The sequence below is a fragment of the Malaya genurostris genome, chromosome 1 (assembly GCF_030247185.1).
Source record: "Malaya genurostris strain Urasoe2022 chromosome 1, Malgen_1.1, whole genome shotgun sequence".
In the NCBI taxonomy this organism is placed as follows: domain Eukaryota; kingdom Metazoa; phylum Arthropoda; class Insecta; order Diptera; family Culicidae; genus Malaya; species Malaya genurostris.
In genome coordinates this window covers 12,305,578-12,324,023 of record NC_080570.1, presented here as the reverse complement: position 1 = coordinate 12,324,023, position 18,446 = coordinate 12,305,578, and the positions used below count along the sequence as shown (strand labels likewise).

The following is an 18,446-nucleotide window of genomic DNA, read 5'->3' as shown; positions in this document are numbered from 1 at the left end:
GCAGAGAAATGTGATCGATATCATCACAAAACCTGATCGCAAACGTGCCACCGGTCCGGATGGAACCAAATCGAATAAAAATATCAACAACAAACACACAAAAAAAAACAAAATATCACGCCTTATAGCTTGATTTAGTCCTCAGCCAACATCAGAGTTTCATCACCAACAAGCAAACGAAGATAAAATAAAACAAAAAAAATTAAACCGACGAAAACCTGCCAAAATTTTACCAATATTTTCGTATATGTGCAACAACAAATACTAGAAGGAAAAATAAATGAGAATTCATCGAAAATTTTGCCGAATTTTAAAACAGCATTTCAATTTTTTCAACTAAAATAAAAATAAAATCAACAAAAAAGAGAATAAGAACACGCTAGGATAAACTAATTTACAATAAACGGGAAGAGTATGAGTAAACTATAGAAATAATCGTGTAAATAATAACCGTTTAGCTATATCACTACAAATCCCATTCGGTCGAATGAATATGACTTTAAAACACAACAAAAAAAAAACAAAAAAACTCCAGAACAGCTACTCTAAAATCTAACATTTGAAAGACAGATTTAATTTTATACATAAATTATATTTAGCTTTAAGCCGAATGAAAACTATTGAAAAACAAAACTAATTCGAATAAGTTCAATGTGATTCTAATCTTATAATAAATCAAATTTACGAAGAAAGAAAACAAACCGAGAAGCAACTATTGTATGTAAAAGGTTTTATTTTTGCATCAGACCCCAGAAGAGATCGAACTATATAAATATATTTACCGCAGTAACACCCACAGAGTCCCTGCGCAGTCCCGCTGAACTAGTTTAGTTAGTATACAACAATACCCCGTACCCCGAATCTCGGAACTTCTATGCCTGAAAATCGAAACCAAAACATGTCAATAAATCAACTGGTAGCCAACTCATTCTACAACAAACAAACAGAAAAATGGAACCCACTTAAATGCTTCCAGAAGAATTTAACACTAGACGACGCAATCCAATGACAGGCCGAGTTTGGAAAATGTCCTTTCTGGACCCAGTGAAAATGAGATGACTGATAAAGCGAACGACTGAAATTGAAGGAGAATTGAAAAGAGGGCGTTTCCGAATACGGCTTAGTATTTAAACACTTAAACACACACGCACGCGAAATAAGACGGGCAAACTAGTGATTTTATTTTTCTACAAAACACATCGTTTCAATTCCAATGTTAGCAAATTCCTACGTCGTAACAGCTTTTTCAGTATTCGAAAATTACCGAAAGAAGTTCCGTTGGAGAGTCGATTGCCGAAGTGATATTGCAACATAAATGACACTAACTAAAACTGGCTAAAATGGCACATCCGATCTAATTGTCCAATGGGTCAGAGATGTGCGATTTCAGTCAACCAAATACTACTAATACCAATACTACAGCACATACAACCAAACTAAAATGCAATTATTTTTCGGTGAAACCGTCGAGAGATTTTATAAATGATATTCCTACAGTACGCGAAACTTAGCTGTAAAATATTTTTTCTACGCCAATGTTGACATTAATCAAGCGGGTCGGGGTAGGACGGGAAGCTTTTAAAACGTTGTTTTTTTCTTGGTGATAAAACCAAGTAGGCACTGATCCTTAGCAACGTATTGGCGTCAATCGCCAAAGCCATGGTGAAATCTTTATTTGACAGTTGGATGCTTTCTCAAACAAACAAGTGTAACATAAGCAAAAAATACAGAAACAGCAAGAACAACAATCAATCGCAAAGTTGAACATTGAAAAAGATAAAACGATTAGTATTTTGTTTCCTTAAATAGCAAGAAAATAAAAACTACGGGAAGAAGCCGGAAGTTTAGATTTTCAACATCCAGTGTGGGCTACTTATTGCCATCTGAAAGGCTACACGTTGTCAGGAACGGTTTTGACATTCCCAAAAATGTCAAAACGTTGGAATGAATCTAAGACGAAGGCAATGAAAATAAGGCGGAAGAGAACCTAATAAAAACCAATGGAATACTATTCATGTGGTTTGTATTTCTATTTACCTTGATGACTACAGAGTAGATTCGCGCCAGAGCCTCCATACTCCTCTAGGTTGTTTTAGGAACAAGCTTTTTGACCAGCTTTAGAGCAGTTTTCCTAAGCAAATTTTCGATCAGCTTTTGCGAAATTTGTCCAAGCATTTACTTTTGAGCAGTTTATAAAAGCTATTTTGTGAGTCTTTTTAACCGTTTTTTTTTTGAGTAATTTTTTTTTCTTGCAGTTTTTCGAAATTCAACCGGGTAGTTTTTGAGTAGTTTTTTCGAGCAGTTATTTGAATAGCTTCATTTAAGCAAATTTTTGAGCAATTTATCGAAGTTTCTTCGAGTAATTTCTTTAAGCAGTATTTCGAAGCTCATCAAACATTGTTTCGAGTAGTTTTCAACAAGTTGTTTATACAGTTTTTCGAATAGATATTTTGTTCAGTATTCCTCAGTAGATTGTCTAACTAGTTTTTTCGAGCAGTTTTGAGTTGCTGTTTGAGTAGTTCTTCGAGCAGAATTTTTTTCCGGCAGCTCTTCGAGTAGTCTTTCGGAAATTTTGACGAGCAGTTTATTTTAACAATTTTTTTGAGTAGTATTATCGAAAAAAATTTTTTTTAGGGTAACTTTTTCTAATTAGTTTTTCCGATCAGTTTTGAGCTTGGTTTTAGGTAGTTTTTCGAGCAGAATTTTTTTTCCAGTAGCTATTCGAGCATTTTTTTTTCGGGCGGGAGGTTTACGAGCTGTTTTTTATTAGTTTTTATGAATTATATCGAGCAGTGCAATCGAGCAGTTTTTTCGAGTAATTTTTAGTAGTTGGTAATAGTAACAGGTTTTTCGCGAAGTTTTTCGAGTAGCTGTCCAGGTGATTTTACGAGCAAGTTTTCGAACAGTTTTTTCGAGTAGTTTTTCTAAACCAATTTACATACTGTTTTTTTTTCAAGCTGAATTCCTACAGTTTTTGTGCTGTTTTCCATAGCATTTGACTGCTTAGGCAACAGTTTCTCGTGGGGTTTTACGAGTAGTTTTTTTGGGAAAGTATTTTAAGCAGTTTTTCTCGAACAGTTTTTCCAGCTGTTTTTTTTTGGATTTTCGGAGAAGTTGTTTCGCGTAGTTTTTTCAAGCAAATTTTCAAGCAGATCTTCCGCCATTTTTTCGAGCAATTGTTCGAGTGTTTTTAAAGCAGTTTTTGGAGAAGTCTTTTCAAACAAATTTTCGAGTAGTTTTATGAAGTTTTTATTTTTCAAACAATTTTTTGAGCATTTTATATGAGTTTCTTCAGCAGATTTTGATAGCAGTTTCTGAACCAGTTTTTTTGGACCAGTTTGTTAAGTAATTTTATCGAGCAGTTTTGCAAGCAATTTTCAAACAGTTTTCCAGCAGTTTTTTTTCGGAAGTGTTTTGAGCAAATTTTCAAATAGTGCTCTTCGGATAGTTTTTTCAAAATTTGACCTGGTAGGCTTTTCAACAGTTTTCTGACCAAGTTTTTCGAATAACTCGTAGTAGTTTTTCCAGCAGTTTTGTTTCAGTTTTCTGATCAGGTTTTCAATTAGTTATTTCAGAGGATTTTTTTCGAACAATATTTAAATAGTTTTTTCGAATTATTTGCATTAGTTTTTAACAGTTTTACGAGTAACTGATTTAAAGTAATTTTGCAGTTTTTTTTTTCAGATAGTTTTCAAGTAGTTTTATCGAGCAGTTTTTCTATCAGGTTTTTAAACAGTTTTTCTAGGGTTTTTTGAGAACATATTCGAATAGTGCTCTGAACAGTTTCTTTCTATGAAATTTTTGAACAGGTTTTCCTAGTTGTTATTTGAGCAGTTTTTTCTACACGTTTTCTTCGAGTAGTGTTCCGAAGTTTGTCCCGGTAGTTTTTCCAACAGTTTTTTTTAACATTTTTTTTTATATATTTCGAGCATTTTTTCAAGTAATTTTTTCAGTTTTCTGAATAATTTTCCAAGTTTTGAGAAAAAAATTTTTTTGATCAGTTTTTTCTACAGTTCTTCTAGCAGTTTTTAAACCAGTTTTTAAGTAGTTTTATTGACCATTTTTTCAAGCAGGTTTTGAAACAGTTAATCCATAAATTTTTCCACAAGTTTTTTTTTTTTTGGCAAATTTTCGGTTTCGGTTTTTCAATTGAATTTTCGAGCTAGTTTCTCTAGTTGTTATTTGAGCAGTTCTTCAGAGCCGTTTTCATCGGGTAGTTTCCCGAAGTTTGTCACGGTATGTTCTCCAAAAATTTTCGGGCAATTTCGGCGGACAACTTTTTATAGCAGTTTTTCGAGTAGTTTGAGTTTTCTGATCAACTTTTCATGCAGTTGTTTTCGAGCAATATTTTAAGTAGTTTCTCAAGCAATTATTTCAAGCGGATTTTCATGCTGTTTTTTTTAGTAGTTTTTCCAAGCTGTTCGAGGTTTATCAAACAGTTTTTCATTTGCTTTTGAGTAGTTCTTTTAGACAGGACAATTTCCCGGTAGGGTTTCGAACAGTTTTTTTTTCTAGCAGTTGCTCAACAGCAATTTTTTTCGAGTAGTGTTTTGAACAGTTTATTTTCTATATAAGTAGGTTTTCCTAGTTGTTATTTGAGCAGCTTTTTAAGTCATTTATTCTAGTCAGATTTCCAAAGCTTGTCCCGATAGTTTTTCCAACAGTTTTTCGAACAATTTTTTCAAAGTTTTTCGATCATTATCAGTTTTTAACCAGTTTTTCGAGTAACTTTTTTATTCAATTTTCGAGCAGTTTTTGGACCAATTATTTTCGCACAGTTTATAGAGTAGTTTTATCGAGAAGAATTATAATTTCTGAGCAAATTTCCGAACAATATTTTTCAAACAGTATTTTGAACAGTTTTTTTAAAGTTTTCCCCGGAAGTTTTTCCAAACAAGCCAGTTTTTTTTAGCAGCAGCTGCTAGTAGCTTTTTCAAGCATTTTCATTTTCTTTTTTTTTTAGTTAAACAAACCTAAACTCAGATTACAGATCTTACGGTCCCGCACAAAACTTCTGAAACAATGGGCCTCTGTTTGTTGAACACGGGTCGAGCTATTAGGAAAATTACTCGCCTCAGACTCGTTGGACGATTAATTGCACCGATGAAGAGCTCCTGACGAACGATTTTTTCTTACAGGGTTGAAAACAAAAAACAGTTGGTTTGTGTCTCCGCTCATAACCACTTCTTTTGTTATAGCGACAAGAAACTCAGAAGCGGAAAATTGCGTAACCATTACTCAGTTAAATACTGGAATTCTGCTCCGAGCAGATTCAGAAACAAAATTGCTAAGGTGTTGCGTCCCTTACACGAGAAAATATGATCAATGTTTAGTATTGTTAAACCTTCATCAATACGTCAACATTATTCAAATACACGCGGCCATTTTCAAATAGTACTATCAACATTTCGGGTGGTGAAAAGAATATAGACTCAGGTAAGCGGGGCTTCCCAAAACATTTGAAGCCCCTATAAAAAATAACAAAATAAGCAAATAAGGAAGAAATAATTTTTATTTAGTTACCGCATGGATTTCAAATTTATTATCTTATGGCGTTTTCGTTTTTAATTTGCACTACACCGGTGCAGTGCTACACTGAGGCATGAATAAACGAACAAAAATGACGAAAACATAAACAGTAACCATTGACTACAATTAACGATTCCATTGCACAGAGCTACACCAAACTTTCAATGAGTGCTACACCAGTGGTATCGGTGCAGAAAAAGTGTAGCACTGGTGTAGTGCAATTGGCAAAAACGAACGGTTTCAGTGCAGCTTTCGCTACACCAGTGTAGTGCAATTTAAAAACGAAAACGACATTACATTATATGTTCCTCTGAATCGAAATGCAGCTGGCATGTTCAAAGATACGACAAAACTTCATTCTTCTACCATCCTCGCGTAACCAACGGAATTCCTCGAATGATCCATCGAGAGCCTACTCTCGATGAAGTAGCACGTACAGTGCCAGTAGCCCCAAAATACCGTACTTAAGGTTTGGATATTCGTTCATGTAGATTGTAATCATGCCGACGTACGGCAAAAAGCCTCTGGCCCGTCCCACGATGTCCTTCTTGGTGAGCCAGAGCTGTCCCGGTGCGTACAAGCCCCGATCGTCCACCGAATTGTTGTCCCCCTTGGTCAAGAACTTGACCGTGCCGTTATTCTTTTCGTGCAGTTTGATCACCCGGTGCACGATCGGTATGTCGCGTCCCTCAATCTTGAATACGACGATCTCACCGACACGTACCGGTTCCTCTTGGTTGGTCAAAAACAGCAAATCACCGCTAGAATAATAGAAGATTGGAGCTCGTAATATGCCGAACTGATGCAAGGGAATTCTACTTACCGATGGAAGGCCGGTTCCATGCTGCCACTAAGCACCACTACAATGGGAGACTCACTACCAGTGACGACCATCAAACCCTTCCAGATCATAAGGGCAGAGGAAACAATCATTCCAAAACTGAGCACTTGAAAGAAAAACTATCCATTTTTCACCGGGAGAAAAAAAAACAAGCGAATGAGTTTCGAGCAACTTGTATCGGCATCATTTTCAACCACCTACCTGTCGTTTATCCATCCGTTGTACATCACTTAGCAGTCCGTCAACACCTAGAGATTCAAGCATGCCCATCTTGGTAGATTTGTGATGATGAGATCAGCTTTAAATGTTAGTTCTTACGAAGCAAAATCGAGCGACGGCGTGTCCCCAGGAAAAACCTACAGATTCGATCGTGTTTTCTGACAGCTTCCTAAATCTATACGTGTCTCGTTGATATTTTATGCAAACGCCGCGAATGACGTGCAAGCTGTCATTACTGATGTCACGCACACAACCACGAAATTGGTGTCAGCGCTTCTGGTCGAATAGAGAAAAAGTTAACCAGTTCAAAGCAGGGGTGCCAAAGTTACAAGTCATAAAATTCCAAGGTACAGTTTCATGTGATACTAGCGAAGAAACTGATTAGGGTAACAGAGGTATTTTGGCCCGCTTTAGGATCGATTTTATTTTGGCCCACTTTGTAAAAATATCCACCAAATGTTTTAATATCTTTGAAGAATCCTTCCGCAATAGGTAATTTAATGTGATTAGCTTCAAACTGATGCAACATGGGTTACCTAAGATCGATTGAATCCATATAGTTTGTTAGGTGGGCCAAAATACCTCTGTTACCCTACATGTCGCGGTTTTTAAAACTGCCTAAAAGCAAAGACATCATATTAACAAGATATCCAGCTTTCATATATCCCGAACAAATCATTGGCATCATCCTTTTTTGCGAGAATGGCACCCTCAAGCGACTTCGCATCGAATCTCGTGCATAGAAGTAGGGAAGAGAAATGTGAAGTTCATGCGCGCCAAATTAGCAGCACGGCGTTAAGCCACAGACTAACAGACAGGACACTCAAATTAGATTCTTCAATCATTTTAACGGTCATTTCGAATATTCCTTTAGTTGGGACAGTACTCGCATATGGCATGATGGCGCCATGTTACTCTATAAAAAACATCCTGTCTGTCATCTAGACTGTGTTTATTATTTTCATTTACCAACAGAGTTGCCATTCATACAGAATTACCTGTAATGTATTGATTTGTATACATCCATGCAAAGTTCATGCAGAATACAGATTTAATACATATTGCAAAAACTATATACAGAATTGTGCCTACTTCTCATCCTTCAACGCAATACAAAATTGAACCCGTTTTGTTACAATATTCACTTACTTCTGGTCAGCCGCTACTTAATTTTTCATTTTCAAATATTATGATGAAATCAGGCATCCCTGCAAGCAGCTGATCGGTGTCGACATACGAGGGGGTACCAACTAGTAAAAAAAACTTTTACATAACACAAGGGCTGTACCAATAGTAAATAGTTCGCGCAGTACAATATAGGTGGAACTAGTGCATCACGAAAAATTATTCATGTCTGCTAGTCTGTGGTTAAGCTGTCGTTCTGAAAATAATATCAAACTGCGTCTATCCAAATAGACGGTAGCTTTTGTATCTGAATTTGAATAGCAGGGACTCAACTGATTGGTAAATTTGGTACACTATGCTTCAACAGCTTGGGTAAACCAAGAGACTTTATCAACTTCGTTTGGTTACACATGTTGGTTATGTACTCCATCACACTTCAAATATCTACAGTATCAAATAGTTTTGTAAAGAAAATAAACATCTCTTTATAATGGTCTTCAGATTTCGTTCATACAGGGACTTTTTACAGTTCAAACTATAAAAAGAAGCAATAAAAAAAATACTTTTTTGGAGCGGTTAGCGGAATGAGCAAAATCGATTTTAGAATAGAAAAAATTCATTTAATTCCACTATATCAGATTTTTTTTACAATTTTCGTCACTAATGTCACGAAATAGTAACAGATATTACTATGGCAGTATTTTGGTACGCTTTCTGCAACCTTTATCTTTGTATCAGACTTCAAACTGATACACTTATGAAGGATGCAAAAAGCATAACGATATACTAGTATATGTCATTGTTACTACTTTGTGACATTGGTGACAATATAGTGAAGAAATCTTTAGTATAGTGGAATTAAATGGACTTTATTTTCATTTGAAGCGAAACAATGAATGATGATTTTATGTGAATACACTCGAAATTTCATTTGAAAATGCTTGAATGCCGAATTCAATGCGACTAGTTGCAAAACGCTATTGTTTTCGTTCTTGAATCCGTTGTTTACTTTTTGAGTTATAAAAAGTTCTGAGTCGCAATTTGCAGTTTATTGACAATATTTGTCTCAATTAACCTCATAAACAAAATAGATACTTCGTTGTAATACCTTTCAAACAAGCCATACTTTGTAGAAATTCGTCCATTTTTAACAGAGATATTGACATTTTTTGTGAAAGTGAATTTTCCTCCCTATCCCATTAAAAACAGTTTTGAGCGTTTCATAGTAAAGCGACGTTTAGAAGCAAAAAGAAACGCACTTGAAACAACTGTGTACAACACTTAAAAGACTGTTCGCAGTATCCTTTGTCATGCCAATTTTGCGATGAGATGAAACCTTCTTGCCTTTCGAATTGTTCGTCATATACCATTCGAATCAGCTCTTCAAGATTACCAAATGTCAGTTTGTAAGTGCTTGTGCGTATGTTACAAAACATGTAGTCGCTCTTCTAGGAGTTTCCTGGACGAAATAATGACCAAACACTGTAAAGTGAAACTCACTTGGACATCTCGTGCATTGAGTCTTAAAGTCAATTTCAAACAATGGTTCGATTCAAATACAATTATTTTTGAATTAAAATTTGAATCGAATAAAACTCTTTTTGAATCCAATTATGTGTGGCAATGCATATTAGATTCAAATATATTCATATATGGATTAAAATTTTAAAATTTTGTGGAATAAATTCAAAAATTTATTTGATTGAAATGCTTGTTATAGTACATTGAATGTATTTCAATCAAATACGTCGTTGGATAGATTCAAATAAAAAAATATGTTGACTCTTGAATTAAACTGTATCAAATGTACTGAGTCTTAGCTTCGAATTCTTTGATGTTGATTCAAATTTTTTGTACTTGAATCAAATACCAGAGATTATTGGTTCTAAAATATTTTCATTGAATCAAGCGTTGGAACTAGTAGATTTTGTGAAATTTAACACAACTTTTTCTAAGATTTCATTTTGTTACATCATTCAAACGGAAAACGTCGTTCGAGGAAGTAATAACTTTCGAAGCAGTTGACGAATTGAAACTATTTGCACTAGAGATGGGCAAATCAGTTCATTTCAAAGAACCGTTCAGTGATGCAAAGTTCTGTTGAAAGAACTAGTTCTCCAGAGCCGTTCGTTCGTTCTTTTCATAGTGGGTTTGTTTGTTCAAAGACTAAACGATAACTTAGTGTTGTTAGGTCAGGCGAGCAAAAAAATGTCCCACGAATTAGAACTGAGCTTTCGTGATGCAGCTTTCTTACTACCGTTCTCGAAAAAAAGGTTAAGCGAGCATAAAAGGTCCCACAACTTTCAACTGTTCTCGAAAAAAGAACTACTGCTCATTCATTCTTTCAAAAGAACTAGTTCTTTTGAACCGTTCGCGAACGAATTGCCTATCTCTAATCTGCACTATTGAAATCGTTATAATTGTGCGTTAACGTTTCGTCTTAGAACTGTTTAAGTTTGCACTACGCAATTCAATTTGAACTGCTCTGCACTGACGAGTCTAAGACGAAACGTAAAGAAAAGTAAATTTATTTAATTTATGAAAAATCCATCATTGAATCTACACACAGTCGCACGAAAGCCTGATTTTAGAAACAAAACTAATTTGCATTGAATCAAATAACAATTTTTTGGGGGACGGGTATAGTGTGATGGGTAACTCGATGCCTTTCACGCAGCCCGCCTGGGTTCGATTCCCAACCCCGCAAATAGGGTCAGAAAGTTTTTCTGGCCCGAAGAGGCGAATGACCTCTATAATCGAAACAAAAAAAAATAACATTGAATTTGATTCCAAGTGAAATGAAATTCAGATGCAAGTGATGTATGTTTGAATTCAATGCACAATATATTTTAATTTAATGCTTATTTTAATTATTTCTGTGCGTGTAGAAATTAAAAATATTTGTTTTGAAGTAAATATCAAATTTAATTGAATCAAAGAAAATTGAAAATAAGCGCTGATACAAAATAAAATATATTTGAATTCAAAGTGTAATATTTAAATTCAAAATAAATTTTTCTGTGTGAATTACAAGGTTCATACTACATCACTTAAAACGACAATCTATAAAATAATTTCATGAAAACTAAAAACACCGAAGAATATTTGTGCAACAAAATAACACATGCAGACTGATAAAAAAGGTGTCTTCTCACTGTTTGGTAGATAAAGCACTTTTTTTTTTCTTAAAATAGAAAAAAATATTTTACTTGTCATGTCCTAAGTTAGACCCTGGTATTGATTCAGGTCGAATGTGCCTTTTCGAGCATTTCGTTCTATACCCTTTTTGTTTGTTGTTTACGCTTCCGGCTCATTCTATTTGTTTGTATATAAAGTTTAATTCTGTTGTGTGCTTGATTGCGATGAGTGTTATTATAAAAAATATCGTGATGGTTTAGATACGTTATACTGTGAAAGTGTAATCTAATCTCGCAAAATCACTGAAGTTGTCTACTTAAGGTAATCTAGCAAAATTTTCACTTAACCATATTTGTAACTAGACTAAAGTTATCTTGGATCGAAATGAATCCAAAACGGTTTTGTTGATGTGACTACACCGGTCACTCTTTCGCCGAAACTCGACCGTTTATCACCGGGTCTGATTTTAAGATTAAAATTCTGCATAATTGCGGAAAACATCAGGAACAGTGTGTTGCGTGAGAATGTTTCCCCGGCACAAAGTCGCTTGCCCGCCCCAAATGGAACGGATATATCCTTTGCCAGTGATAGTTTACCCCGTTCGTCAAGGAACCGGTCTGGCCGGAAGTTTTCCGGATCACCCCAAATTTCTCGTTGGTGATGAATTGCATGCAGTCCGAGCATAACGAAGGTTCCCTTCGGTATATCGTAGCCGCACAGTTTGGTGCTCTCCAAAGCTACGTGTGCGATTCCCGATGGAACCAGCGTATCGATGCGTAACGCTTCCCGTAGGGTAGCTTCCGTGTATGGCAGCTGAGCTCGATCATCCAGGTTGGGTAATCGTTCGCGTCCAACGACATCGTCGAGTTCCTGTTGCACTCTGCTGCCTACGTGGGGGTTCAGCAGTACCCGTTCCAGCAGCATGGATAGTTGTATTGCCGAACCAGACATAGTCGGAAACAGTAAGTCCCACAGGATCATCACTAGCTGATCGTCTGCGGGGTAGAAGTAAAATTACATTTGATTAGATGTGTTTTTGAATTTTCACTTTCTAAAAACTTACACTGGAAGGTAAAACGATTCCCTTCTAGCGGTGTTGTTTGTTGCATCTCTTTGATGTAGCGATCCAGAAAGCAACGGATGTGTTTTGGATCGTACGAAGCCATGTACCGTTGCATTATCGGTTCTAGCAGATCGGTCATTCTGAGGTTTGCCTCACGCATGGTGCGATAGTTCGTTGCCTCTGGGAAGTAATCTTTAAGCCACGGCAGGTAACTCAGAATCGTACCGTAGTCGTCTCCTTTCTGCTGAAACTGAAGCGCATAGCGACCGGCTCTGTAGAATGAGATGATGAGATTTTCTAACGTAGTTTGGTAAGATGAAAGAGTTCATTGGACGACTTCACACTTACTCAAAAAACTCTGCCATTTCCTTTCGTGAAAAACGTTCTCCACAAATCACTTGAAAGTAGAGATTGGTAAAACTACCGTAAAACACATCCGGACATTTAGCACAATGGTCTTCGAGCAACGGTCGCTCGTGTTCAAACTTTGCACCGTACTTCAACATATCCACCAAATTCATGATTTCACTTTCCGTCTCGGCTTCTAACTCGACGAAACGTCTTCCAAATCCGTAATCCCGGAGATGTCGTAAAACGAACCGGCGCTGTTCCTTCCAGTCGGGACCTTCGGTGAAGAATAGTCCTCTGCGTTGAAAATTACGTTCTCTCAGCCGTGCCAAGAACATATCCGACCGGCCGTCGAACTCGGTACGGTTCATTATTTCCTTCGCCACCGTCATGTCGTTGACAACGATAGTCAGAAAATCACCCAAATAAATACCCAAAATTTTCGTCCGATAAAACTCGCTCAGCTTCAAAGCAGCCTTGTGCAGATGGTTATAGTTGAGCATCAGCATAATGCCATATCCACCGAGCACTGGCAACCTTGGAGGTCCCTTGGGGAAGTTGGGCGGTCGTCCGAACAGAAACTTGAAGCAACGATACAGCAGAAGCACAACCGCGATTGACCAAAGGATGACACTGGCCGTGGAAGCCATCGCTTCATGAGAAACTAAACCCGTTCCGTTCAAACGTCGATGGTTTTATACTAAAAAATTCCATTGACACGTGATCAAAGGATCATTAACTCGGAGAGGTGTACTGATACCGCTTGATACTGAAGTATGTCAACACGAACCTACCGTTAGTGTCGAGAAGTTCGATTATACTTTGTCCGGTTGATGAAATGACAGGTTTGTGCATTTAATTGTGTTGTTGTTTGAAAACAAATAGAAAACACTTCTAAACTAATGATACTGATTGTTGAATGCGAGTGCTCTGTTGAATTTGTTGTTAGTTGGGTGTAGCCGTTCGCAGTGTGAGTCAAATTCCCGCAAATTAGATATTCTCAACGAATTTTTTGTAAAATACGTTCAGGTTATACCGTAGAATGCCGCACACTTCTGAACGGAATTGTTTTACTGTTTTTGCCATCACGGTTAGAGTTCGACTGATCGAGCTGTCAAATTTTGTCTGCTGACTCATGGGTTACTATGATTGATGCTAAATGGGCAGTTTCGTCAGTGCGAAGTTTTGTCCATTTTTGCCTTTCTCATACAGAAAGGCTATACAATCACTGTGAAAACCGACTTCTGTGAACCGAGGCCCTGAGGGCCGATGCCATAAACCATTCGACTCAGCTCGACGAACTGAGCAAGTGTGTGTGTGTGTGTGTGTGTGTGTGTGTGTGTGTGTGTGTGTGTGTGTGTGTGTGTGTGTGTGTGTGTGTGTGTGTGTGTGTGTGTGTGTGTGTGTGTGTGTGTGTGTGTGTGTGTGTGTGTGTGTGTGTGTGTGTATGCGTGTGTGTGTCACTTGATTTTCGCAGAGATGGCTGAACCGATTTTCACAAATTGGATTCAAACGAAAGGGCGCATGGTCCCATAGATCGTTATTGAATTTTATCTCGATCCGACTTCCGGTTCCGGAATTACAAAGCAAAATGTGAATTTTCTCGGAGATTTCTTAACCGATTTTTACAAACTAGTATACAAATGAAAGGTCTTGAAATTCTTAGACAAGTCCCCTAACATTTGACTCAGACTGTCGGGTCCGGTATTACAGTGTGATTAGCAAAATTTCTCAATTTCAAGAGTATTTTGTTACAAGTGATGACGAAACGAGGTGCACATTTTTATAAACTTTAGTGCTAAATTCTTCTAGCTAGCAGACCTTGTCAGTTGGTGGATGTATAAATCTACTTTGGGACAACTAATGCCTGATTTCCGCTTCCGAACGCATCGGTAATAGTGAAGAAAAGCTTCCAAAATGGAACTCACTTCGATTTTTCAGCAACGGTTAAACTGGTTAAACTGGAGGATATGTGTAATTTCATCCAGATCCGACTTCCGGTTTCGAAATTATATGGCGATGAGTGTCAAAACTTTCAAATCGTTATTCAAAATGTCGATGTAAAACCCGGTACACGTCGATACGTGCTGGTACTAAAGAAGAAGAATTTACCATCGGCATGATCCGTTCGCAGTGTGATTTGTTCAATTTCTAAGGCGTGCATGGTTGCACACCGTCATTTAGAGCGACGATGCAAAACTGATTCTATTTGTAGCCTTTATTAGTTACTTAATAAACGAACCGGCATCGGCTATACTGGCTCAAATAAAAGTTCCTATAGTCTCATATTTCTCAATTTCATCCGGGTCCGACTTCCGGTTCCAGATCTATAAAGTAACGTGTGTTTAATAATTTAGTGCAACGATGCAAAATAAAGAAAAATTCTTATTAACTTGAAATAACTGTTTACAAATTGAAAAGGTTACCAACTGAACCATTTCCAGCGATTCTGCAGTCGTAGTTATCATATGACATCATGACATATCGGACAGTCTAATTAGGTATACCTCATATTTGACTAATGTCGTTTTCGCTTGATGCCAAACCTAACCCTGTTTCCACTCTAACTGCTGTCAAACCGTTTGTTTGAACCCAGTTTCGAACCTAGTTTCAACGTTGTTGAACTGAAAATCGAGTCAGTTTCGAACCTGGTTTTTATATCAGGTTTGCTCAAACCCTCGTTGCTAAGTGCGAAAACAACACAGTTTCGTGAAAAATGTTTGTTTGATGAAACTACCCTGGGTCAGTTTCAGTTTTTTCAAGCGAAAACGATATAAGTGTTCTATTATTCCGGATCATTTAGTGTTGTTTAGCGTGATGTGAGTTTTCCTGGTAGGTACAAGCGCCAGTAATATGCCTGCTGGCATACTTTGAGATCTTACTCGCGTGCGCAGACGGTTCAATTATACTTAGTTTCATTTAATTGGATAATGATATCTGTTTGTACTGTCTCCCATTAGTAGGTTAGAGGAACTGTATTAACCGGTAAATTATTTACGCGTAACATTTGACATGCAATTGTTCTGCATATCAAAAGTTTGTCAAAACGGAAGTCAATCAATCTTGTTTCCATGTCCAGCCAACGACAAAAATGGTTTAAAAATTGTGTTCTTTCTTTCGTTTACCCTTTCAGTCATTTTCGGTTTCCAGGGAAAATCGTATATTGTGAAGGAGCGATATTCAACCGGAACTTCGAGAATCCATAATAACAGGAAACATGATTCACAAGTTGTCCCGGGTTGGCGGTTCAATGCATAGGACGCTGGTCTTACAAGCCAGTTGTCGTATGTTCGAGTCCCGACCTGGAAGGATTCTTAGTGTCAGTAGGATCCATAGTACTAGCCATGCAATGATTCTGTACACTAAGAATCGGCTGCGAAGTCTGTTGAAACAGAAAGGCCAAATTCCACAAAAGGAATGTAATGCCAAGACTTTGCTATGATTCACAATGATTTTTACCTTTTTGTATGCTAATATATTTATTAAGGCACACTGCCTTAGCTCTAAGATAGCTCAAAGCGAGTTCTAAAAGACTAGAAATGTAAGCTCGAACTTTCATTGATTTTATGAGACCTTGTCAGTTAGCAATTTTCAGTAATTTCCATAAGGCTCAGCCAAGATTGTTTAGAACAGTGATTCTCAAACTGGTCCCTATAACTGGTTGTTAAGGGGTGGGCAATGATTCGCAAGTAGTGGGCTTCGATACTTAAAAATCTTTCTGAGAAAGGCCCTAGGTTAAATGTATTCATGACAAGCTTATATAGACATGAGGATAATATATCATTGCGAATAACAACTCCATTCAAAACTATCAGTTACATAAATTATGCGATTAGTGAATCATTCTATTCTTATGAGATTTGTGAGAAAGAAAACGAAAGTAAGTTAAATTCATACAACATACAGAAAAAAAAATCATGTCCACGTTCAGAATCCAGATGGTCACAATGATTTTCAGAGTTCGAGTCTAAAATCTTGTTCAGAATCCTGAGGTCAGATCCAGAATTCAGGTTCGGAATTCAGACCCAAAATTCTGCTTCCCGGTTCAAAATTTAGGTTCAGATCGAAAATTTCTATCAGGAATTCAGACCCAGAATCTAAGTCTGGAATCCGAACTTATGTCCAAAACACACGAAAACCTATGTATTCCTGTCAGGAGTTCAGGTCTATAACCCAGACAGGCCTAAAATTCGGATCCCGATCTTCGCTCAAGAAGCCAGGTCCATGTTCTGAAACCAGGTCTAGAATTCAAGTCCAGAATTCAGGTGAAGAGTCAAGGTTCAGGATCTAGTTTCCGCTTTAAAAATTCTGTCAAAAGCTGATCCGGGGTCAGAATTCTGGCCTAGCACCAAAGTTCAACTCCAGGTTGAAAATTAAATTCCAGAATCCAGATGCAGAATTTCGGTTCAGATACAAAATCTGTCAAGAATTTGAGTCCAATTTCAGAATTCATATCTATAGATCCAGTATTGAGGTCCAGCCTCCCGTTCCATAATTCAAATCCAGACTTAGAATTCCGGTCCAGAATCGAAGTACCGATTTTAGGTTCACAATTTAGATTCTGTACTAAGATCACATTACCTGGAAGGATTCTTAGCGTCAGTTGGATCCATAGTACTAGCCATGCAATGATTCTATACGGTATATGAATCGGCTGCGAAGTCTGTTAAAACAGAAAGACCAAATTCCACAAAAGGAATGTAATGCCAAGACTTTGCTTCTACTAAGATCACAGATTCATGTTCAGAGGCTAGGTCAAGTTACTCAGTTCAGGTCTAGGTTCTGAGTTCCAATTATAGTAGTACGGAATCCTAGTCTGGAATTCAGATCTTGCCTCAGAATCCATGTACACAATTCAGGTGCAGATTCAGAATTCAAATCCAGGTCCTTAATCATGCTGTTTCTGAATCCAGCTTCAGGTTCAGCATCTAAAATCAGGATCAAGTTCCAGGTTCACGACTCTGGTGCATTCCCAGTGTCTCTGTCAATTTTTTAAAGCAAAAATCTAGTTCGGAATGCTGAATCCAGCTCCAGAATGCTGCTCCAGATTCAGACCCAAAACCAAATACAAATTATAATACGGAATACTTCGACAAATTTTCAAGGACACATTTTGCATCGTGCGGTACACTGTCATGATACACTGTCAGAGTGACAATGTACTTTAACGAGTTTTCTATAAAACTAGCAACACTGAAGGGTAAGAACAAGTTCACCATAGTTACTGTTTATTATAGTGAAAAATAAATAAACAAACAGTTTTTATCTGATAATCAAGATCACAAGCGAAATGTAAGTTAAACAATAATCTAGAATGGTTAAGCCACCATGAATGTATTGATATTTGTAGATTCGTGGGTGTTTGTGTTCATTTTTTATCTTTTGTGTTAGTGCCGGTGATATTTAGACTGATTGTTGCAGTTTAATACAGTAACGATAAACATATAAAAACAAGTTTGTTTTGCACCGTAGCAACTAGCATAAAGCGTTGCCAGAAACGATCTTCTTCTACATTTTCAAACTATCACAATGAAAGGAAGTAATTTGCTAGGCTTACTTGTTCAGGCTGTGAACCAAACACTGGCGGTTCGTTTGTATGGGATTTAGGGGTATTATTATTTGTATTTGCCAAAACCTTCATCGAGAGTTCAAGCCAAGAAATCAGGTTCAGGTCTAAAATCCAAACCCGTGCTCAGTGTTCAAGGGTAGATTCCTGCCACAGGTTCAGAATCTCTTACAGAATTCGGGTTCAAAAACCATGTCCAGATTCAGTATTTAGATCCAGAAACCTTGTAGGATATCCAACTTCAGGTCCTGGTTCGGAATCCGAGTCTAGGTTTAGAAGTTCTATCAATAATTTAGGTTCAAGTTTAGAATTGAGGAATCCTAGAGTGCGGTCCAAAGTTTAGTTTCGGAAACTCTGTCAGAAGTTCAGAAAACAGAACTCTGACGCAAAATCTATGTTAAGGTCTCTGTCAGGAGTTCAAATTCACAATCTAACTCCAGGTCTAGAATCCAGATCCATGTTCCGAATATAAGTACTGAATTCTGCTTCAAGTTCAGAATCAATATTCGGATAAAGAATCTCTTTCAAGAATCCAGATTCAGATTCAGTATTCTGATCCGGAAACCTAGTTCGATAGTTCAATATTCTAAATCGGTGTTCAGCACCAGAATCCATAT

General features: G+C 37.2%; 3 protein-coding genes across 3 annotated transcripts in view; 1 reads left to right on the top strand and 2 right to left on the bottom strand.

Annotated features, from left to right (window-relative positions):
• Window positions 1-5,494: 5,494 nt before the first annotated feature.
• Window positions 5,495-6,805, bottom strand: LOC131432710 (signal peptidase complex catalytic subunit SEC11A). Its single transcript, XM_058599171.1, has 3 exons — window positions 6,572-6,805; window positions 6,353-6,489; window positions 5,495-6,290 (listed from the first exon to the last, which is right to left on the bottom strand). Exons 1-3 carry the CDS (start codon window positions 6,638-6,640, stop codon window positions 5,942-5,944), a joined length of 555 nt encoding a protein of 184 aa, XP_058455154.1. The 5' UTR covers window positions 6,641-6,805; the 3' UTR covers window positions 5,495-5,941.
• Window positions 6,806-10,876: 4,071 nt separating this feature from the next.
• Window positions 10,877-18,446, top strand: part of LOC131432641 (uncharacterized) — a 57,104-nt gene continuing 49,534 nt past the window's right edge. The window contains exon 1 of the mRNA XM_058599050.1: window positions 10,877-11,173. The gene's annotated coding sequence lies outside the window, so the exon portion shown is untranslated. The remainder of the gene's footprint in view (window positions 11,174-18,446) is intronic.
• Window positions 11,167-12,949, bottom strand: LOC131432633 (probable cytochrome P450 304a1). The gene is made up of 3 exons (XM_058599037.1): window positions 12,264-12,949; window positions 11,916-12,187; window positions 11,167-11,847 (listed from the first exon to the last, which is right to left on the bottom strand). The coding sequence occupies exons 1-3, from the start codon at window positions 12,911-12,913 to the stop codon at window positions 11,222-11,224; spliced, it is 1,548 nt and encodes a 515-aa protein (XP_058455020.1). The 5' UTR covers window positions 12,914-12,949; the 3' UTR covers window positions 11,167-11,221.

What these genes read in the sequence shown, in the direction of transcription:
- LOC131432633 (XM_058599037.1), bottom strand. Translation starts at nt 12,913, where the DNA reads ATGGCTTCCACGGCCAGTGTCATCCTTTGGTCAATCGCGGTTGTGCTT. An exon ending in GAAATGGCAGAGTTTTTTGA is followed by an intron (nt 12,188 to 12,263) that starts GTAAGTGTGAAG and finishes CTCATTCTACAG; the next exon opens with AGCCGGTCGCTATGCGCTTC. An exon ending in GAATCGTTTTACCTTCCAGT is followed by an intron (nt 11,848 to 11,915) that starts GTAAGTTTTTAG and finishes TCTACCCCGCAG; the next exon opens with ACGATCAGCTAGTGATGATC.
- LOC131432710 (XM_058599171.1), bottom strand. Translation starts at nt 6,640, where the DNA reads ATGGGCATGCTTGAATCTCTAGGTGTTGACGGACTGCTAAGTGATGTA. An exon ending in AACGGATGGATAAACGACAG is followed by an intron (nt 6,490 to 6,571) that starts GTAGGTGGTTGA and finishes AAAAATGGATAG; the next exon opens with TTTTTCTTTCAAGTGCTCAG. An exon ending in ATGGAACCGGCCTTCCATCG is followed by an intron (nt 6,291 to 6,352) that starts GTAAGTAGAATT and finishes CTATTATTCTAG; the next exon opens with CGGTGATTTGCTGTTTTTGA.